General features: G+C 36.0%; 1 protein-coding gene across 1 annotated transcript in view; it reads right to left on the minus strand.

Annotated features, from left to right (window-relative positions):
• The window catches only part of LOC111142202 (cilia and flagella associated protein 54), a 313573-nt gene that overhangs the window by 247255 nt on the left and 41937 nt on the right, over window positions 1-24381 (minus strand). Inside the window, exons 12-17 of the mRNA XM_022495227.1 lie at window positions 23514-23599; window positions 18814-18948; window positions 17696-17846; window positions 13554-13630; window positions 6601-6729; window positions 6090-6216 (exon numbers count right to left, since the gene is read on the minus strand). Of these exons, the coding sequence (XP_022350935.1) occupies window positions 6090-6216; window positions 6601-6729; window positions 13554-13630; window positions 17696-17846; window positions 18814-18948; window positions 23514-23599 (705 nt within the window). The remainder of the gene's footprint in view (window positions 1-6089; window positions 6217-6600; window positions 6730-13553; window positions 13631-17695; window positions 17847-18813; window positions 18949-23513; window positions 23600-24381) is intronic.

The following is a 24381-nucleotide window of genomic DNA, read 5'->3' on the forward strand; positions in this document are numbered from 1 at the left end:
GTTTCTTTAATGGTGAAGGTTAAGGGAATTTAGCTGCTTGGAGACAGCAACACAAAGCAGAAAATAATGCATCATTCTCTCTGTATCTGGGGTATTATAAGTGCTAATTAACTGACAGCTCTCATGATTATAATCCTTGAAGAAAAAGATGAGACTGCAAGAAAACTCTGAATGCCCAATACAGATAGTCATATTTAATACCACTGTCATCAACAGGCAACCATTGTCAAGTTCCTGAATAAGAATGACAAAAGGGGACCTCAGTGGCTCAATCTCTTGAGTGTCTGACTCTTGATTTCAACTCAGGTCAAGATCTCAGGGTTGTGATATCGAGTCCTGTATCAGGTTCAACATTATGGATGCAGCCTGCTTAGGATTCTCTCTCTCCCTTCCCCTCTGCCCTTCCCCCCACCTCAAAAATAAAAAATAAAATAAAAAAAAGAATAACAAAAATAGTATTTAGGCAACAATAGTCTGGCAGCAGCATGCATGAGCGAAAAAAGGAGGAAAAAAGTGAAAATCTGTGCTAGGCTGATAGTTCAATAAGTGGACAAAAACATCAAGGAGACCCAGAGATACAGCAAAGGAATAATAACTAATTCCATTTCAATCTGAGCTCAATTCTACTATCAGTATTGTTAAACAGTCTCTGATAAAAACTCAGAGGATCACTTGGTCTTCAGAGATTTATGGATGACAATTAGAGAATGAACTAGTTAGTAACTCTAAACAGACTCCACTTCATTACAGAGGATAATATAGCTACTAAGTGAGAATTATAGGCTTGTTTTCTTAGAGAAAACCCGACATAAATGCCATTCACATTTGGAAATACATTTCTAATCTAAGTATTTTAAAATCAAAAAATATTCAAGATTATTATTCTAAGTAGCACCAGTAAAAAACTATACATGATGACACAGAGATATTTTCATTTTTATTTGCTTCCCTCTACATCCAGGAAGTCTTTTGAGAAACAGTTTTGAAACAGTGTAAATGTTGAAAATAAAATGTAAAAGGATGAAAACTTAAAAGGATAAGAGAATTTTAAAAAGGAAATTTTATATATAAACAGAATGCAAATAAACCAAGTTGTCCTAAATATATATCAACTGGAAACATAGCCATACAAAAAATAAAATTAATTCAAGTAAACCTGAACACCGCTATCTAATGTGTGGTATATTCTAAAGACATAATGAATTGCAAAGGAATACTAAACTTATTTAGCAGGTTAATTGTTAATGGTGGTATTGGTTTAATAATTCTGAAAGTCCTTTGTTAATATGGCAGGATAAAGCAAATGAGTTATGACATCGATATTGTTGGGAACCAGAGTTCTCAACATGAGAGAGCCCAAATGCAAAAGTGAAATCTAGAACTTTGGATTTTCAAAGTGTTGGGACTTTGAATTGGCAATATCAGAACGAACTTCCAATATGCCTGCGTGTGTATACACACACACACACACACACACACACACACATATCGTCAGTCTATAACATTTAGTTGTGCAATGAACAAAAACTTGCTCAAAGAATAATGGAGAGATATTAAAAACACAGAATCCAGTTTGAGACCTCCCACTGGCAAAATGTGTAACTTTGAACATCAGAAGAACAATGACAGTAAATGATTTTAAGTGATTTAATAAAAACAAAATTCAATCCATAGTGTAACTCCACAAATTAAAAGAGGCAAACTGGTGACAGTTCTTTACAAAAGAAGGTCAATAAATTCAGCAGAATAATTTAATCAGAAAATCACTGTACCCAAGAATTGTAATAATTAATTCTAGAAGGATCACCAATGGAAGCTAAACCATTGGGTGAAAATCTGTTGGGAAATAGGACATTTATTCCATCTCAAAGCATCATTTGACATACCAATTATTTTTTCTTTACAAAAAGGGAAAGATAGCTTTACAGCGGAGAGATCTGGTAGATACCACCTTAATAAAACAAAAGCAGTTTTCCTCACCAATCATAGGAAAAATGAACAATATGTGCACCCTAATGTGGTACAATGAGATCTATATAACATCACCTATGTAATCATGAAAAAAACTACTAAGAAAATTCAGATTGTAGAATGTTCTAGAAATATATCCTCAAAAGTGTGTCATAAAAGAAAAAGTAGGACGTCTTATTCTAGATAGAAGAACAGGACAGAAAGGTGATGTCAGCATCGTGGCAGCGTAAGACATCCCTCCTCCCTACACACATTTAGTAATAAAAATTTAGCATCCATTCAGGGACCAGAAAAAATTACCTAAGAAAGAAGAGCAAAAAAGAAGATACCAGACTTTCTGATTTCACACTATACTAAAAAGTCATAGTAATTAAAACAGTATGGTACTGACATAAAATTAGACACACAGACTATAGAACAGAATCAAGAGCCCAGAAACAAATCCAGGTGTATATGTCCAATTAATATTAAGCAATGCAGTGAAGAATACTTAATGGGGAAAAAAAGAATACTTAATTGGAAAAAGCATATAAAAACAGGATATCTATATGCAGAGGAATGAAATTGGACCTCTGTCTAATACCACTCAAAAATTAACTTTAAATGGATGAAAATCTTAAACTTAAGAATGGGAAACATAAAATTCCTAGCAGAAAGCATTGAGAAAATGCTTCTTCCCTATTTTTTTAAGATTTTTATTTATTTATTTGACAGAGAGAAAGACAGTGAGAGAGTGAACACAAGCAAGGGGAGTAGGAGAGGGAGAAGCAGGCTTCCCACTGAGCAGGGAGCCCAATGCGGGGCTTGATCCCAGGACCCTGGGATCACAATCCGAGCCCAAGGCAGATGCTTAATGACTGAGCCATGCAGGCACCCTGAGAAAATGTTTCTTGACATTGGTCTCAGCAACTACTTTTTTTGGATAAGACACAAATAATAACAACAACACAAAATACAGTAAAAAAAAAAAAGCAATTAATAACAAGAACAACAAAATTATTAAATGGGACTACATCAAATAAAAAAATCTCTGCACAGCAAGAATGAACAAAACGAAAAGGTAACATACAGGATGGAAGGAAATATTTGTAAATCATACATCTCATAAGGGTTAATATCCAAAATATTTAAAGAAGTCATACAACCCCAATAGGAAAAAAAACAAACAATGGAGAGTGAGAACTGAATAGACTTTTTTCCAAATAAGACATACAAATGGCCACAGGTACATGAAAAGATGCTCAAAGTCACTAATCATCAGGAAAATGCAGATCAAAACCACAAGGAGGTACCATTTCACATCTGTTAGAATAGCTATCATCACAAAGATAAGAGGTAGTATCTGGGTACCTCAGTTGGTTAAGCCCGAGGATCGAGTCCCACATTGGGCTCCTGGCTGGGCAGGGAGTCTGCTTCACCCTCTGTCCCTCCCCCTTTCTCATTCTCTCTCTGTCTCGTAAATAAATAAAATCTTAAAAAAAAAAAAAGACAAGAAATAATAAATGCTGGGGAGGATGTGGAACAAAGGCAACACCTGCACACTACTGGTGGGAATGGAAATTGGTTCAGCCACTGTGGAAAACACTATGGAGGTTCATCAAACAATTAAAAATAGGGGTGCGTGGGTGGCTCAGTTAGTTAAGTGTCCAACTCTTGATTTTTGGCTCAGGTCATGATCTCAGGGTCCTGAGATCAAGCCCCACATTGGACTCCATGCTCAGTGGTGAATCTGCTTGAGATTCGTTCCCTGTGCCCCTCCCACACCCTCTTTCTCCCTAAAAATAAATAAATAAACCTTAAAAAAAAAAAAAAAAAAAAACTAAAAATAGACTACTATATAATCCAGCAATCCCTTTCTGGATATATCTTCAAAGGAAATTAAAATAAGATCTCAAAGATACCTGCACTCCCATGTTCACTACATCATTATTCACAAGAGCCAAGATATGTAAACAACCTAGATACATACATATCCTGGAATATTATTCAGCCATGAGAAAGAAGGAAGTCCTGCCATTTGCAATAACATGGATGGACCTTGAGGGCATGATGCTAAGTGAAGTAAGTCAGACAAATATTGTATGATATCACTTATATGTGGAATCTAAGAAAGCTGAATTTATAGAAACAGAGTGTAGAGTGGTGGTTACCAGGGGCTAAAGGGGAAGTGGAAGGAGATAGAGAGATGTCAGTCAAATGATACAAACTTTCAGTTATAAGGTGAGTAAGTTCTAGGGATATTACGTATGACATGGTAATTATAGTTAACAATACATAGTATATACTTAGAAGTTGCTAAGTGAGTAAATCTTAAGTGTTCTTACCACAAAAAAGAAATGGCATTATGTGACATGATAGAGGTGTTAGCTAATGTTATGATGGTAATAATTTTGCAATATATTAGTTTATAAAATCAATACTTTTGTACATTTTATGCTTACATAATGCTATCCGTCAATTATATCTCAATAACCTGGAGGAAAAAGTTTGCACTTGAAAATTAATTAATTAACTAATATTTGATTAAATCTATTTAGTTGTATATACATCTGAATGCTTTAAATTTATTTTTAGGTTTTTATTTAAATACCAGTTAGTTAACATATAGTGTACTATTAGTTTCTGGTGTACAATTTAGTGATTCCACACTTATATACAACACCAGGTGCTTATCACAACACACATACTCCTTCATCCCAATCACCTATTTAACCCATTCCTATCCAACTCCCCTCTGGTAACCATCAGTTTGTTCTCTATAGTTAAGAGTCTGTTGCTTGGTTTGCTGCTCTCTTTTTTTACCCCTGTGATCATTTGTTTTGTTTCTTAAATTGCACATATTAATAAAATCATATGGTAGTTGTCTTTCTCTGACTGACTTATTTTGCTTAGCATTATAATCTCTAGCTCCAACCATGTCATTGCAAATGGCCAGATTTCATTCTTTTTTGTGGCTGAGTAATATTCCATTATATATATATACCACATCCTCTTTACCCATTCGTCAACTGATGGACATTTGGGCCCTTTCCATAATTTGGTTACTGCTGATAATGCTAATGTAAACATCAGGGTGCATGTATCCCTTCAAATTAGAATGCTTTAGACAGCAATCAGAGGTCGTATTAGGCTGGAACACTAAGTACTATACTATAATTAGTCAGTAATTTTAATGAAGTAGTTGTTAAATGAATACTGGCTATATAATCCTGCCAAGAGTAACTTGGTTTTATCAAAATTTAACTTCAGTTTTTATACATAATGATGTTAAATCTTATATAGAACTCGAGTAAATGTGTTACCTGTATGCACACTAATATTACTATTGACATCTTTTAATAAAAAAAAATGTTTTGAACTCTTTTCCTCATAATGAGGCCAAAAGAACTTAGTTCCAAGTCATGTGTGCTCTAACATTACTGTCAGAAATGTCTTTCTAGGTTTTTCAGTAGCTTCCAGGATAAATATAAGCCACTTATAGCTATTCAAGATTTAACTGTGATCTACATCACCAGGCTTATCTGTGTCATTCTCTAGTGTTTGGTCTTTATTCTAGCCATAAGAGAATTCCAGCAGTTCCTAAACTGCGCCATGCAATTGTTTGCTTTCCAGCTTGCTAAAGGCTATTTTCTCTATCCAAATTACTCTTTCTTTTTTGTTCTTCATGAAGATATTTTCTAGCCTTCTGGTCAACTATCACTTCTCCCAGGAAGCCATCCCTGACTCTTGTTTATTATTGATACTCCTGTTCTGTGTGCCCACAGCAGATACTCTAAGCCCACTTCGGTTAATTTGTTAATCTCAACTGTTACAATTGGCTTACTTTTCTAGAAGCTCAAAATTAGAGGCTGTATCTTATTTATACCAAACATAATGTGGTTCCTGGATACTTATAATTTACTATAATTTAGTTTTTTAGAAGTACACTAATTGATCTGCTATGCAGGGTATACAGCATTAATGAAAGGGATCTATTGATACTAATCAGGGAAAAGAAAAGAATGAAATTTATCTGGAAAACACTCCATCAGCAAGAACATAATTTACAAATTATTTACTGTTCTTGAACTTATCTTAAAATTGATGCAGGACAAATTATTTGCTTTGATCACTACTACCTTGCAATTGGTCAAGAAGCACAACAGCTACGTGGTGCCGCGCTTGAATTAGTTCAAGATGCAAATCCATCATGAAATTATTTGGTGTGACTGGTTTGCAAATGTCTCCATCTATATCCTGGGCATACTTTGGAAGGATTGAAGTAAAAATAAAAAAGAAATACAGTTATCAAAACATGCTATTTTTAGTATGTCTTTAGCTAAAAATAGCTCTCTCCTATTATTACTCAAGTTATCATTTTACTCTAAGCCTTTAAATTCTGCTCACTGCTCAACTCTTTGCAATCTGGTTCATTAATAAACCTATTTTCAAATTCACCAGTGGTCTCTTCAACAACAAATTTAAAGACTCCTCACTCTCCTTGATTTCTTCTGGGAAGAAGGGAACAGACCTCTGGCCAATGAGACCAAAGCCACCACAAATCATGCTTTACTCACCTACTTGTAGGGCCAGCCCTCTTCCTAGCTAAGTAACATGGACTTCAATCTCATGTAAGAGTTTCCCATTTACCTTGGCATAGCAATGGTCAATCACTGATGATCCATTTGGTAAAGCAGTTAACATGCAATTCAAATTTATTCCGTCAATTGCTTTGTCAAGGAGTTCATAAGCCAAAAATAACTGTTCCACAGGTTTCTTCTAAAGTAATTTTATAAATAAAACAAAAATAACATTTAAGGGAAAATCATATATAACATTTTCAAATTTCTTTCAATAATAATTCAAACCAAGTAAAAAATTTAAGTAGTCTATTCAATAGCAACAATATTAAATTTTTTACTAAGTGTATTTGTCTTTGTTTAATGTGGAATACTACTGATAAAAGTGAAATAATAGGGACGCCTGGGTGGCTCAGTGGGTTAAGCCGCTGCCTTCAGCTCAGGTCATGATCTCAGGGTCCTGGGATCGAGTCCCACGTCAGGCTCTCTGCTCAGCAGGGAGCCTGCTTCCCTCTCTCTCTCTCTCTCTCTCTGCCTGCCTCTCCGTCTACTTGTGATCTCTGTCAAATAAATAAATAAAATCTTTAAAAAAAAAAGTGAAATAATAAATACAATTCATCATTTTTCCAAGGATAAATTAAGCTTTTTGTAAACATGTTTATATCTTCCTTTTATGGTTTTCAAAATTCTGACTGTACCAAATGTAGAGGTAATTTTTTAAAATATAACTCACAAAATTTATCATTTTCCCACACTTCATTTTGAAAGTTAATTTTTTTTAAATCTCAGAGCTGGATATCTAGATGCAGAGGCAAACAAATCCAATGGTGTATACCATGATTTTCAAAAACTAAATACCTTTTAATTCTAATTATTCTCACAGAGAGACAAATAGAGAGAATAATACAAAGAGCATCCAGCTTTGTTCAAACTTTAAAATTTCCCGTATTTCTCCAGTAAACTTAGGAAATAAAGCAAACACATACATGCAGAGAACTGAAATCCTCTATGGAACTGTCCACATGACAATCTTTTTCTCGGCTCCTAAAGGAAGCCACTGTGCTTTGGTTTTTACCATTCTTCTGTGTGTTTTTAAATTTTCACTACATGTGTATATATCTATTAACCATATGCAATATTACTTACATACTTTTTAATATCATCAGAAAATTTTGCAGTTCACTGTATACACTCAAACCTGTGTTGTTGCAACTTTTTCATGCTGGAGTTATGTAACTCAATGTGTCAGAGTTTGGTTAGCAACACAGAACTCGAGATACTCTTAAGCAGAAAGAGATTTGACAGAGTTAGAGATGTCTATCTCTTCTTAAGCAGAAGGGATTTGATACACAGAGTTAGAGGAAGGCCGGGGGGAAGGGAAGAAAGCTGCCAGTGACAATATGGCTGCATGCACAAGCCTCTGTGAATCTTGGAATCAAGGAGGTGGCTGACAACACCACCAAGTGTCTGCCACACGGAGTCAGGTGAATTCAAGAGCTTTCTCAGCACGGCTGGTAAATGTTCTTCCATCTGCCACTGCCAAATAAGAACTCTGTCTTCCCTTCATTATAAATTCCTGCAAATGCCCCTCATTGGAAGACTAACCTAGAACTACATGGAAATGAGAGGCTGGGAAGTGCAGTTCCAGCTTCCCTCCTATGACATGAAGGTGACTAAAGAAGGGAAGGGCAATGATGCCAAGCTGACTCTAGTTCAAGCCCACACTAATTCATTCATCCTCATGCCCCCATGAATGGTGCGATGTGGAGAAATACGGCACAATATATTTATCCACTCTTCTACCAATGGACATTTAGACTGCTATTCCTAAAAATGTGTAATGCATTATACTAGTCTGTGGATCAAGACAAGGCTGGTATTTTCATTACAGTCCTTATGTCTTTTTTTCTGCTTTCTTTCTCAGATGACTATCTAAGACCTAGGACATGTTGAACAGAAGAATGACAGATATCCTATTTTGTTACCTCAGTATAAAGGGATTGCTTTTAATCTTTTCCTACTGGTATAAAATTCATTACAGGTCTTTGAATGATACCCTTTATGGGATATAGAAGTTCTCCTCCATTCCTGACTTAAGAGTTATTTTTTAAAGATGGTTGTTGAGAATGCCTGGGTGGCTCAGTTGGTTAAGTGTCTGCCTTTGGCTCAAGTCATGATCCCAGGGTCCTGGGATCGAGTCCCATGTCAGGCTCCAGGCTCAGCAGGGAGTCTGCTTCTTCCTCTGAGCCTCCCCACTCTCATGCTCTCTCTCTCTCTCTCTCTCTCTCTGAAATAAATAAAGAAAATCTTTAAAAAAATAAAAAATTTTTTAAAAAGATGGTTGTTGAATTTTGTCAAATGCTTTTGTTGCACCTTTTTATCTAGTAAGGTAGTTGTATTTCTTCCTTTCATCTGCTACTGTGGCATATTGCATTATATTTTCTAATGTTAAATCACCCCTGAGTTCCTGGAATATACACAATTTGATGACACACATCCATTTAAAGATATATAGATATACATCTCCATTCAAGAATCACAGGCTCAGGGAGGTTCTCATCCAACTCAAGTAATGTAAATTCAAATAACAGACCTACATGAAGGCAGGCTCATGATTACAAATCATTAGGAAGAAAGACTTTCTCCCACCCACCCACCTCCAGTACCCATGTGGAGATACCGCCCCACACAAATAGGCACATTGGTTTTTTTCTGGTCTCCCTTCTCTAGAATGTGGACTATTGGAGGTCGTAATTTTAATGTGTAAGTCTCAGTTCCAAACCCCCATCTTTCCTGTACCCAAGCTTCACATCTTGTCACTGGATAGCTGTTAATCTGAGCTTTTTTCTAACTAAGCCCATCAACCAACTGCAGCATCTACTCATAAAATGACCATTCAAGTTTTCAGTTCCCCTTTCTATTTCAGCCCCTGGAATTTATCTCACTTTCTTGTGAGCTCCACAATGTGCCTGAGGATATTTGTTCAATTCTGTCCAAAATTTTGATGTACTTTGTAGCAACAGGGTTTTCAGCTCAACTGGTTTGCCCTTTTGCCAGAAACAGAAGTCTCTAAGGATGCCTTTTTAACAATAAAAGATTTCAAAGACCCTCCCCCACACACACCTATATTCTACCATTAACATCATCACCATCACTATCACCTTTGTTATCTTTGTCATTATCATGCAAACATTTAAATAATGTTCCAGACACTCGGCTAAATGCTTTACATGGACTAATTTTTTAACTGCACTACGCTATGAGGTAGATACCTGTTAATTGCTGTAATTTTATAATATATTTATTGAAAGAACTAGCTGCTATGTATTCAGCAAAACTTTTAAATAAGCTTTGAATGTGATAACAATAAACACCTCATTTTTTAAAATAGTTGCATGTATATATGCAGGATATATAATTTATCCCACCTACAATCTCTGATAGGGGAGCATATGGATTTTGGATTCTCCTTACAATAAATTCTCACTCCTTTTCTCCACTTCAGTCCCCTCCAGATGAGTCTGAGACCCTAAATTAAGAGTCAGTGCTCTACATAAAACGTAAGAGAAAAACTGAGTAGCTGCCATGTGTCAGGTACTGGTGTCTACAACATTACCAATACTTCATTTAGATTACATAACTTAAATAATACCAGTAGAATAGGTTCTATTATTACAATTTTACAGATGAAGACATTTATATTCAAACAGATGAAATAATCTGTTTAAGATAACATAGTCAATATTAGAGTTAAGATTCAACTCTGGATCTTCCAACACCAACGGTTGAGCCCTTAGGACACATCAACAAACCACCTGTACTACATCTACCATGAGCCACAGTACAGTTGGCAGGTTGCCTATCGCACAATGTTAAGGGGTACCATTCATGCTGTTATCCTCATAGACTTGTATATTTATTTTGGCAATTTCCCAGAAGATGGCAATAAATCATATCAAGGAAAGGGTACATTTTTCTAATTTAAATAAGAGTAGCAGGGGCGCCTGGGTGGCTCAGTGGGTTAAAGCCTCTGCCTTCGGCTCAGGTCATGATCTCAGGGTCCTGGGATTGAGCCCCGCATCGGGCTCTCTGCTCAGCAGGGAGCCTGCTTCCCTTCCTCTCTCTCTGCCTGCCTCTCTGCCTACTTGTGATCTCTGTCTGTCAAATAAATAAAATCTTTAAAAAAAAAAAAAAGAGTAGCAATAGTTAGTAAACAGTCTTCAGCTTTCTCATTTGGGAAAACTGCCACCTTCTATGAAACTCATTTTATTTAATGGCTTTAACTGCCAGAAATTTTACCTGAAGCCAAAATCTAGCACTTTGTAACTTCTACTACTATTCTTATTCCTGCCCTATGAAGCCTCAGAGAGTAAGTGCTGACCCACTAAGTCAGGGATTCTGAAATTCTAGTTTTTTTAAGAATCTACCTGGGGGGGAGGGGCGCCTGGGTGGTTCAGTCACTTAAGTGTCTGCCTTGGGCTCAGGTCATGATCCTGGGGTCTTGGGATTGAGCCCCACATAGGAAACCTCCTTCTCCCTCTCCCTCTGTCATTCCCACTGCTTGTTCTCTCTCTCCCTCTCTCTCATTCTCTTTCTCAAATAAATAAATAAAAGAATCTATTGGGGGAATTTTAAGAGGAAAATACCTGGAATCATAAACTTTTAAGACCCCACAATTGAAATTATGATTCAATATGCCTAAGTGGGAAATAGGAAGCTGTATATTTAGCAAGCGCTATAAGTGATCCCTGGAAAAACCATTGGCAGACAGTTATTATGCCTCAATTTCTTGTGAATTTCAAACCTACTGTTCCCAATTTAAGATTTCTCAACTCTAGCTCTCTTAAGACACAATACTACATAAAGAACTCAAAATTGCATTTCCTAAACCCTAAATTAGAAGAAAATAAATTCAGAATGATCCCCCAGTCCTCAAGTATATTCATGATATTTAACTGGTACCCAGTTATTAAGACTTGCATATTTTATGCATTAGAAAAATATCTTTCACACAAGTATCCTGAAGACATTTTTTTTTTAAATCAAAAGGCAACATAGCATAGTAACTAAATGCCTGGACATTGAAGGCAACACGTCTAATCAAATCCACTTACTATGCGACCTTGAATAAGTTAGATGTAATAGCAAAAATCATCACTATGACTACCACAAATCAACTGAAGTGAATCTCACAAACACAACACAGAGATAAAAAGCAAGCTGCAGAAGAATACACACACTATGACACCATTTAAAAACAACACTTCCTACTTCCTGGGAATACACACATATGTAATAAAAGTATACCTGGAATTTATAATATATTTAGAATAACAGTTACTGCTAGGCAGGAGGAAAGGTGATATGATCAAAGGGGTTAATGGAGAAGTTTCAAGTCTACTAATAAGGTACTGTTTCTTAAGGGGATATGGGTCTCCCTTATAACATTCTTTACAATTTTATGACATATATTTTAAATTGATTTTTCAGAGAAAATATAGCAATTCTGAGTATTAACATTAGCAACAGGAAAAGTGCTGATGAAATAATGTTAGGAAAGAACATCAGAATGCTATGCTAAAAAATATAAAAAAGACTAGAAGGGAATATAAAAATAATATTTCAGTCCATATAGTAAAATTGCAGATTTTTATTTTTTATATATATCAAAATGTCCTCTAATGTTAATACAACTTTTATAATTTAAAATTATAGTTTTTTAATTAATCAGGCAAACAAAAATACAAATCCGTGGCTTCCTCTCTAGAAAAAGTATTTTTCAACAGTAGTCCACGAGCACTAGTGTCCTAAGTAGCTATTCCGTGATGGATAAAATGGGTTTTATTTTCAAATAATGGAATATATGGTATTCTATATCTTCTTGAAAAACCATAATGCTCATAAGCAAATGAATGCCTCTGAGAAGTCTTATAGTAAAGAATCTGTTGTGTTTAATCCAAAGATACTGGACTCTGACATCCTTTTCTGAAGCATATTAGCATCACATAGAACTGACTTGATAAAATGCTAGTTCTTGTCTATAAATTAAAGTGTTTATACCATATATGACATGGTTCCCTAGACTCCCATTCAGATCTATACAACAACACAGTCTTTGATGGACAGAAATAATTCAAATATTGTAAGAAAAACATAACCAATAAGAGAAATAGCTATTTATCTCCCTCACCCCCTTTCTTCTCTTAATGTAACAATCACTAAGAACTTGCCCAATGCAAGGGACTGTTCTAAGTGTATTTTCAACAGGTAATAACTCATTGAATCTGTCAGAGGAATATGCTGAGCAGGATCTCTCTGCTTTATGAGTGTATGAATCACAACACATTCAAAATACCAATGGTAATGTAACTACAAATCCTTTTAAGATATTTACCAGGTTATTTTTAAAGCTAAGTGGGATTTTTTTTTCTACAGTAAAAGCAAAAGGTAGAAAATGTCCCCTGTAGTTTTCAATGTATGTAGAAACTATAAATTCTCAAATATTAAATATTCAAAATTATTTCTATAATTAACCATTACATATTTACAAAGTTAGTATTGTTTGAAAATCTAAATTCCTAGGTTTTTTTTAAGATTTTTTTTTAATGTATTTATTTGACAGAGAGAGATCACGAGCAGGCAGGCAGAGAGAGAGAAAAGAGGAAGCAGACTCCCCACTGAGCAGGGAGCCCGATGCGGGACTCGATCCCAGGACCCTGAGATCATGACCTGAGCTGAAGGCAGAGGCTTTAACCCCCTGAGCCACTCAGGTGCCCTAAATTCCTGTTTTTAACTGTATTTTCTAAAATATTTTTGTAGGATATCTGCGTGCTTCAGTTGGTTAAGCATCTGCCTTCACCTCAGGACATGATCCTGGGTTCCTGGGATCAAATCCGGTATTGGGCTCCCTGCTCAGCAGGAAATCTTCTCCCTCTGCCTGCCACTCCCCCTGCTTGTGCTGTCTCTCTCTCTGACAAATAAATAAATAAATATCTTTAAAAAAATAAAATATTTTTGCAATACCTTTAATATTGGAAGAATTTCTGTGTTCCCTCTCGAAATCCCAAGGGAGTCACCAGTTCCTTTCCTTAAAGGTATCTCTGTGGGGGAAAAGAAAGGAAAAGAAGGAAGGAAGGAGCAGAAGGGGAAGGAAAGGAGGAGAAGAAAGAGGAGGAGGAAAAAAAGGGTTAAAAGTAGGAAAAAGAGGAGTGAGAAGGAGAAAAGAAACAAAGAGAAAGAAGGAAAGACCAGAGGAAAGAGGAGAAAAGAAAAAATGTAAACATAGCAGTGAATCATAATCCTAAAAAATGTTATGCCAAATTTTTTGATTTTTGGTTACTTTTTGATTACTCATGATTTTAGAAATGATTCAACACTTAGAAATTGACCGAATACAAAATTATTTCTTCCATATAATTATATTTTGTCTTTATATAAATTAATTTAAAATCATCTTGCAGTACAACAAACAAAATTAAAAATCTTGATTATTAACAAGGTAATATTATGGTAAAGAGACTGGTCTTCCTACACAGTCTATAGAGTCCATTGAAAAGCATTCAAAAGGGGGTGCCTGGGTGGCTCAGTTGGTTAAGCGACTACTTTCAGCTCAGGTCATGGACCCGGAGTCCCAGGATCAAGTCCTGTGTCGGTTTCCCAGCTCCACGGGGAGCCTGCTTCTTCCTCTGACCTTCTCCCCTCTCATTTTCTCTCTCACTCTCTCTCCCTCAAATAAATAAATAAAATCTTTAAAAAACAAGAAAAGAAAAGAAAAAAGAAAAGCATTCAAAAAACAGTGTAAGAGCCTTATGAATTTGGACAAATATCAGAAAAGGCTGGTTTGAGTGAAAGGAATATAAATTATAAATATATGGCAATGCTATCTTCCTATTTTAAAATGTATTCTATAATTTAAATTAAATAATCCATTACTTAGTAAATAGTCCAATAAATATTTTGAATCAGACTGCCATAATTAATATATAAGAATGACTTGTACTTTGTGTTTTATGTGCCAATAAGATGATGGTAATAATAATACTGGAAAAGTTATAAGAATTTATACATCTAAATGGGGATAACCCCTCACTACATAAACTTGGATTTTTCTATTTTTAATGGATCACACTCCAATATCAATTAATTCTTTAGAGGTGAAACACTTTAGCAAAGAATCAACAAATTGCATTTACTTAATTTGTAATTAAACAGAGTATAAATACAACAAAACAATAGTCTCCCAAAAGTAATTAATAAGCAAAACAAAATTGAATAAGAAATAGACAAAAAAAAAAAAAAAATCATTGGGCTTTTTGCTTTCAATAATAGGTAATCTGGAAAAATTCTCCTGCCTAGAGACCACTAGAAAAGCTGGAAAAAAACTGTTTCTTCATATTTAAGTAAAAAAGATCATGAAAATGGGAACTTGAGCTATGTTCCCAACTGAGGACTTTTGTCAATTCTGAAACAGAAAGCTAAGAAGCCAAGTGATGCTTCTGACAGCCCTGAGAACTAAAGCAACAGAGATTAGGATCCAGGGCCACCAAGAGTGAGAAGCCAGAAGGGGCTGCATCCCAGGAGTTAGGGTAAATGGAAAATAAGTCAACAAAAGAGCATCTCAGCTTCAAATTATCTTAATCTCTCAAATTGAACTAATGGGATCCTGGAGTAGTAGTGTCTTCATACATTCAGTAAAAACAAGCATAAACCTTCTCTGGAAGGTTTTAACCTCATTAACCTCATCTAAGCCTTCAAGTTATTTCTATAATATATTTAGCAAATATAATGTCTACCACACAACCAAAAATAGCCAGAGTAACCAAATAGATGATGAAGCAGTTCTTCACTTAGGAACTCAATATAGTAAGTGCAGAAGAAATGACAGAAGTTTGAAAACCTTTCTGGATTCTCACTCCCACTCCTTCAATGACAGATAAAAGTTGTATAAATATCTCCACCTCCCAGCTCTCTAGGTTCTACACAGTCTCCTACAGGTCTCTCATAGGAATAACCCCTAAACCTATAAGAGTAACCTTCTCTGTAACTTACCGCATTTTGTATTGTCTTCCTTTCCTTGACTGTCTTAGTTCTCCACACTACTGCCCTGTTTCCCTAGATAATATCCCAAATAAAACACTGGACTCAACAACTTGTCTCAGAATCTACATCTGGGGGGGAAAAACCTAGGAAAAATGTCAGACTGACAATAACTGAACTCACGTAAGTCTTTACAACACAACATGTGCGATAACTAGGCATTATATGCTTCCTGATTCAACACAGTAAACAGCAGCACCACCTATGAAGTATTCTTACAAATTTAGAAGATATTGACAGGAATTCTTTTTGAAGATATCACGGGAATCTAATCAAGCCTCTAGAGCCAACTACCAGGCAGAGAAACAAGTTAATTCCACAAAGACATAAGAAGCCAAATCCAGATTGTGGGGAATCCTACAAGATGGCAAATTTCTTCAAAAAATAAATGGCTTGAAAGGGGGAGGAAGAAAGGAACTCTTATAGATTAGAAAGAGAGACTCAAGAAAAATGTAAGAAAGTAAAATGTATGTATGGGCTTATTTGGATCCTGATTAGAACAAACCAACTTAAGATATTTTTAATATAGTCAGTGACATAGGATTTTTCCCCTGATTTTGTATGGTAATAATGGCATTTTAGTTCTGTAAAACAAAACAAAATCTTTATCTGTTACACAAATACATAAACCAACAGACACACACACACGCACACACATGTGTGCATGCACACACACAAACACATTGGGCTATTTGCTGGTGAAATGACATGACATCTGTTTTAAAACACTCCAGAGGAAAACATGTGTTCCAGGAAGGAATGAAATAAGATTGGCAAAATGTTCATAATATTCGCACTGCATAATAGGTACATGGTAAGTTATTTCATCTCTCTCTATTTGAAATTCTGCAAATATATAAATTTTAAAAAAGGAAAAGGCATTTTAAGACAGGACATTTCAAAAAAAATAGGACTTGAGTGTATTAGATAGCCAGAGACCTTTAACCAGTAGTTCCCAAACTTTGATGTGTATCAAAATCACCAGATAAACTAATAAAGACTAGAAAGGCCCAGGCTAGATGAAGTAGGATAGGATCTGGGCCTTTGTATTTTTAATAAGTTCCCAAGTGATACTGATGCCAATCAAAATTTGAGAACCACGGCTCTAAAATTCCATCGGTTAAGCCACACTCAAATGAGAACAGCAGAGCCAGATCAATAAATCTCTGGGAAAACAAGTACTACAATAATTACTTTACTACAAAGTCCTTCAAATGTCATACACACTGTGTAAGAGGGGTAAAATAGGAAAGTAAACACCCACTAACCACACTCCCACCTTACTCCCTACATATGGGTTACTTTTTAAAACAGATGTTTCAGGGGTTCAACCACATGCTGAAGAAAGAAGGTCAGAGCATAAGACTGTCCTTTGGGAGAAGGAACTTTCTAAAAGAAGAAGAATTGCTGGCAGAAAGGGATTGGGGCAGAGAGAGTAAGGAGTGGGTGGGAAATGAGAACAAAAATAAAGGAAGATAAGAGGAAAAGGGGAAAGGAAAAGTAGAAACAAAATAAATGAAGACAACAAATTTTAAAAGGAGGGAATCAGAAGACAGGAGGAAATTTAAGAGGAGATAAAATGTAAAACACTGATCCATTCAAAAGACATTTATTTAAGTTCCCAGTCTGTATGGGGCAGTGTGGTAGGTACCAAAAATATAACGGCAACCAAAACGTGCTCTCTTTCTTCAAGCAGCATACACTCTATCGGGAAATGGCAAAGGAGGAAAGGCAATAAAGGGGAAAAAGTAAAAAGAAAGGATGGGGAAGAAGAAGTTCACTTCTTCACTCATGAGGTGAAAGTGGTGAGGAATGGAGAAGGGGAATATATGAGTGAGGGGAAGAAAAAAGACACTTTTCTGCCACGGAACCATAGAATAACCTCTTTTTAACATTCACTTAATTAAACCTCTACTATTTCTATCCCTGGTTATAAATCACCAAGGAAGCACAGTGCTGAAATGCCTAGTTTCCATTAACAGTAGTTATTCTGTATTCCAACTTATACTTATACATTCATATGCACATCTGTAATTAGTAACTTCATACTTTTTCATTCATTATATTACCTAGAGATTTTTTAAATTTTCTTCGTGGGTTTCCTAATAACTCCAATATTTCACTTAATCGCAATGTGACCTCTGCTACCACCACAATATCAATATCTTCCATTTTATAGCAGTGAATTACTTCATTTATCTGCCACAGAAGATAAACCCACTGAAAAGAGAAAATCAATTAAAAGTTTATTACATTATAAAAAAAAAGTTTATTACATTATAGAGTAATTTTTCTAAACTTAGGACTTCCTTGAAGTCATCATCTTCTAAACATATGAAAATGTTAGACAGGTAAACACCCCCTTACTAGTACATCTTAATTATAAACATCAATGGTCCTAATCAATCTGTTTATATAAACTCATAAAGAAGATCCACCTGCGCTTATAATCTGCATATCTATAGCCATAATGGAAAATTTATCATCTTTTAACGTATCAGTAAAGATTATCAGTATCCTCAAAGTTCTCATTCTCCCTTCACAAAGCAGCTGCTATGATCACTACCAAAGTCTTCCAAAACAGTGAAGTTACGGTAAGCAGGTGTTTCAGGCTCTATGTTAGGTGCCTTCAAAGCTGTCTATCATGCCTATACCCCCAAAGTCTAGCACATAAAATTAGCCATCACACTTTGGGAACTAAAATGAGGAAACAACATTACTTTTTCATAGTACATGGTAAAACCAAGCCCATGTACCCAATGTACAACACATCAAGTATGTTACTGTTAAAATGTTTCCTCCTAATGTTCCCAGGTTATAATATTCACACCCACTCAATTTTCTCCTTTCCACAAAAGAGCTCTTTGAAATAATCTAAAGATATGATTGCAGAAAAAAACCCTAAAATTCCTTATTTATTTGTATTTTCTATTATTAACCTCCTCAATGAACTTATCCAAGTTTGTGTAACCTTAAATGCACTATATTTATTCTTTCCTTAAAAACCTGAAATACCTTCCCACTCCCCAAAACTAAATTGCAGAAGTACAGAGAATATACTTAGAGAAAGGCTGAGTCAGCACCACATTTAAAGAATGGTAGTTATGCAGGTGGATAAATAGGGAAAATTTAGATTTGAAATGTGCATCACAACTTAAAGCAAGTAAAAGGAAACAAAAAGGAATACTTTATTACTACTGATTTTCTGGGTGAATTTTGCATAGTCATTTCTGGCCATATTGATCTTCTGAATTCCTAATTTGCATTTCTGCCATAGGAACATTAACATGTCCACAACAATTTCTTTATCAGGCTGAACATTCTGAAAACAAAAATGATAAAGTAAATTGGTAAGAATAATAAGATACACATATAAATACAGTTATATAGCATTTAACATGTGCCAAGGAACATTATAAGAGCTTTATATACCTACGGACTGAATGTTTGTGTCTATCCAAAATTTCTGTGTTGAAATTCTAACTCCCAGTGTGATAATATTTGGAGGTGGTGCCTCCCAACTTGAGGTGAAGGTAAAGCCCTCAAGAGTGAAAATACTACCCTTATAAAAGGGACCCCAGAGTCTGTCACTCTCTTTCTGCCAAGTGAGAACACAAGGCAAAGACAGCCATCTATGAACCAGGAGGTGAACCCTCACCAGGCACCAAATCTGCTGGTGCCTTGATCTTAGATTTCTCAGCCTCCAGAACTATGAGAAATAAGTGGCCCCTATTTAAGCCACCCTGCTTATGGTATTTTTGTTATGGTAGCCCAAACAGACTTAAGACTTATAACAATTTATTTAATCTTCATGACAACCTTATGAAGTGAGTACTATTACTATCATCCCCACTTTCCAGAAGAGCAAACTGAAGTACAAGATTAAGTGGTTTTTCCCAAGATGAAATAAATAGAAAGTAGCAAAGCCAGGATTCAAACCCAAGCAGTCTAGTTCCGGAGTCTACACTCCAATGAATGCTCTAGGTCACTTCTGCCTCTCTAAAAAGAAATGTTCCAAACATTTTTAGGCAAGCTATGTAAGCTAATTAGCTCCAACCAAATTTGAAAGTTTTATATACTACTTCCTTTTTAAATTTTCTGTGTTAAAATAATAAAGAATGGGGAAGGGGATGAATTAGTAAGGGGAGAGGAAGTAGGGAGCTGAAAAAGGATATAAACAAGGAGGAAAGAGAGACATGAAGAAACCAACAGAGCATCACACTGGGCATCAATAGATACCATGAGTATAATGAATACATCTCCTTTCAAATCAGTTATTTGGTTCTTTCCAAAAGAAAATATAATGATATCTGAACTAGAAAGATAATGAGTTTATGATTAAAATACACCAAAACCTTAAACTCCTTTAGGGCAGCTCTAAGACTTTTTTCTTTTTTTAAAGATTTTATTTATTTATTTGTCAGAGAGAGAGAGGGAGAGAGAGAGCAAGCACAGGCAGACAGAATGGCAGGCAGAGGCAGAGGGAGAAGCAGGCTCCCTGATGAGCAAGGAGCCCGATGTGGGACTCGATCCCAGGACACTGGGATCATGACCTGAGCCGAAGGCAGCTGCTTAACCAACTGAGCCACCCAGGCGTCCCCAGCTCTAAGACTTAATGTGCATATGTAGTACCTTGTATGGGACCATAACAGAGATCAATAAATGTTTACTGAATTGAATTGAATGAACTAAGACATACATGATTTTTTTTTTTAAGTTGGTAATAAAAACTCCTTGCCCTGGGGCTCCTGGGTGGCTCAGTCAGTTGGGCCTCCCACTCTTGGTCTCAGCTCAGGTCTTGATCTCAGGGTTGTGAGTTCAAGCCCTGCACTGGGCTCCACACTGGGAGTGGAGCCTACTTAAAAAAAAAAAAAATTCGGGGGCGCCTGGGTGGCTCAATGGGTTAAAGCCTCTGCCTTCAGCTTAGGTCATGATCCCAGGGTCCTGGGATCGAGCCCTACATCAGGCTCTCTGTTCCGCAGGGAGCCTGCTTCCCTCCTCCCCTCTCTCTGCCTGCCTCTCTGCCTACTTGTGATCTCTGTCTGTCAAATAAATAAATAAAATCTTTAAAAAAATGCATTTAATACACCTAATCTACTGAACATCATAGCCTAGCGTCGCCTATCTGAAATATGCTCAAAACACTTACATTAGCCTACAGTAGGACAAAGGTCCCTAACACAATAACTGTCTATTGCTATTTATTGAATATTGTGCTGAAAGTGAAAACCAGAATAGTTGTGTGTCTGTCATCCACCCTCATGATCATGTAGCTGATTGGGAGCTGTGGCTGCTGCTGCCCAGCATCATGAGACAGTATCATACTGCATACTGCCAGCCAGGGAAAAGATCAAAGTTCACATTTTAAAGTATGGTTTCCAGTGAATGTGTATTGCTTTTCACCGTTGTAAAACTGAAAAATCTTAGGTTGAATCATCCTAAGACAGGGACCATCTATATTTCCTGTATCCAATTACATACAATATCAAAAAACAGGCAAAATTAACCCAATGAGTAAAAAGTCAAGACAGTGAGTACCCTTGGTAGGGTTAGTAACTGGAAAGGAACACAGGGGGAGCTACTGGGTGCTGGACATGTTCTATTTCTTGAACTGGATGTGTTTCGTTTATGAAAACTCATTGAGCTATACACTAATGAAATGTTTTTCATTATATATTATAGATCAATATAAAGTTTAAAAAAAAAAAGTAAGATGCAAGGGCACCTGGGTGGTTCACTTGTTTAAGCATCAGACTCTTAATTTTGGCTCAGGTCATGATCTCAGGGTCATGAGATGGAGCTGCCAGTCAGGCTCTGTGCTCAGTGTGGAGTCTGCTTGTCCCTCTCCCTCTGCCCCTCTCCCAACTCATCCCCTCTCTCTCTCTTTCAAATGAATAAATGAATAAAATCTTTTAAAAAACAAACAAAAAGTAAGATTCAAAGTAATGAATTTCTAAATATTTCTATTTTGGGATATAAACATATATCATGTATCAAATAGCATTATTAAAAAAGATATATCAAGTGCCTGGGTGGCACAATGGGTTAAGCCTGCAACTCTTTGTTTTGGCTGAAGTCATGATCTCAGGATCCTGAGGTCACCAGCATTGGGATCTGCACTCAACATCAGGGACATACAAATAAAAACCACAATCAGACACCACCTCACACCTGTCAGAATGACCAAAATTAACAACACTGAAACAACAGATGCTAGAGAGGATGTGGAGAACTGCTGGTGGGAATTCAGTCACTGTGGAAAACAGTATAGAGGTTCCTCAAAAAGTTAGAAATAGAGCTACCCTATGACCCAGCAATTACACTACTGGGTATATACCCAAAGCATACAAAATACTGATTCTAAGGGGCACATGCACCCTAATGTTTACAGCAGCACTATCAACAATACCCAAACTATGGAGAGAGCCCAAGTGTCTATCAACAGAGGAATGGATAAAGAAGATGTGGTACATATGTACAAAGGAATATTACTTAGCCACCAAAAAAGAAGGAAATCTTGCCATTTGCAATGACATGGATGGAGTAGGGTGTATTATACTGGGTGAAATAAGTCAATCAGAGAAAGACAAATACCATATGACTTCACTTATATGTGGAATTTAAGAAAAAAAAAACAGATGAACATAGGGGAAAGAAGAAAAAAAAAAGGAGAGAGGGAGATAAACCATAAGAGACCCTCAACTATGGAGAACAAACTAAGGGTTGATGGAGGGGAGGAGAGCGGGGGATGGGCTAAATGGGTGAGGGGTATCAAGGAGCACAGTTGTGATGAACGTTGGGTGTTATCTGTAAGTGATGAATCACTAAATTCTAGTCCTGAAACCAATATTACACTATATGTTAACTAACTAGAATTTAAATAAAAACTTAAAACAACAACAAAAAAAAGATTTTGATTTAGCTCTCCTACTATAATCATTATATTTGCTATCAAATACCTTTCTTTTAAAAATTAAATACCTGTCACAAATATTTAATAAACCCAGAAGAAATAAAAAACATTAAACAGTAGAACTTCTCAAGTCCCTTACTGTGGTTTCACTTTTCTGAACAAAATTTAATAAATGCTCTATCATTGTGGTTTTCAAACTTTTTTTAGAATTAGTAAAGCCAAATTTTCAAATGAAATTCTATCTCAGCATTGTATATAAACCTAAAAAAAACAGGTTAGGGTGTTACTACCCAAAGCTGAGCTCCTGAGGGAACTTCAGCAAAGCCCTGGGGATCCCTGGAATTCAGTTTTAACACCAGTGATGTTCTAGTTACTTAGACATTCATACCCACAAATCATCATCTCTACTGGCCATTGAGTGCCAAGTGAATCCAAATAATAACCAAGCACTATACTCATGGACTAGAAAGCAGTATTTCATTAAGAATGTTAACTCTAACTGAAATGACTGCCTCATTTCCTTCATTATTTTTTTTAAAGATTTTATTTATTTATTTGAGAGAAAGAGACAAAAAATGAGAGAGAGAGAGAGAGCATGAGAGGAGAGAGGTCAGCGGGAGAAACAGACTCCCTGGCAAGCAGAGAGCCCAACGTGGGACTCGATCCCGAGACTCCGGGACCATGACCTGAGCTGAAGGTAGTCGCCCAACCAACTGAGCCACCCAGGTGCCCTCATTTCCTTCATTATTAGAAATATAGCTAGCCTAGGAATTTTCCAAAAAGGAACAAAATGGATTATTATCAAAACAGACTTAAAATCAGAAGTCAGATTATGACTCAACCCTTTATTTAATGATTAAACAATATAGAATTTTGGCAAGGTGCAATTCCTGTGATATTTTAAATCTGGCTTTAAATTAGGTACAATAACCTTCTTCAACACTATTACAAAGTTTCCAAAAAAGCAATTTCACCTGGGGAGAGGCACAGACACAAGAGTACAAGGTTGCTGCCAAATGGAAAATGTCTTCTGAATATCCACAAGTCTTCACACAAGAATCTAATTCATAAAATAGAGAAAAAAATGAAACAAAAAAATTTACAAAATTTCAAATGGAAAAGGCATAGGAACACTGAAATTCTACAAAATGACATAAATGGTATCTAGGCAAATATCATGTCACTAAGATATTTCTATATGAAAACTAATCTAAGTGGGCTCTAATGCAATTAAAAGAGAGTATTATCATTAGTCTGCAATCTGTATGTCAACTACATTCAAAATAGAATTGAAAAGGCTTAAAATATTAAAACACATGTAAAATATGGCAGTTGAAATAAAATAACAAAAATATCTATTCAAAAACCACTAGGAAAAATACATGTATCATTGTCTGGTAATTGAACTGTCTTGAAATGCCTTAAGAACATTATAAAACATAAAAAAAAAAACACCTCCATGGGATTAAATTATTCTCGCCAGTCTAAATATAGAGGGTGCAGATTTTCAGTTATATACACAGTAACTTTCAAGACTTAAAATGTTGAAATGAAAAACTGCTCCTACTGAAAAAAGATGGGAGACCACCAAATCTTGCCTTGCCAAAGTGCACTGATGGCTTTTGATTTACTGCCCTGCCTGCTGATTTCTCATTTATCAACAAGGTAGCAACTAAATGGAGCCTTCATCTACTCAAAATCATTACATAGAATAAAACCCAGCATCCTTACAAGGTCTAGGAGCCTGCAGGATCTGGCACCCAGCTATTTCTCTGCCTGCATTTCCTACCACATTCTCAAATTCCACCAGCACCAACAGTGCACTCCAGACACATGTGCTTC

Source organism: Enhydra lutris, unplaced genomic scaffold, assembly GCF_002288905.1.
Source record: "Enhydra lutris kenyoni isolate GAN:26980312 unplaced genomic scaffold, ASM228890v2 scaffoldscaffold7, whole genome shotgun sequence".
Taxonomy (NCBI): Eukaryota; Metazoa; Chordata; class Mammalia; order Carnivora; family Mustelidae; genus Enhydra; species Enhydra lutris.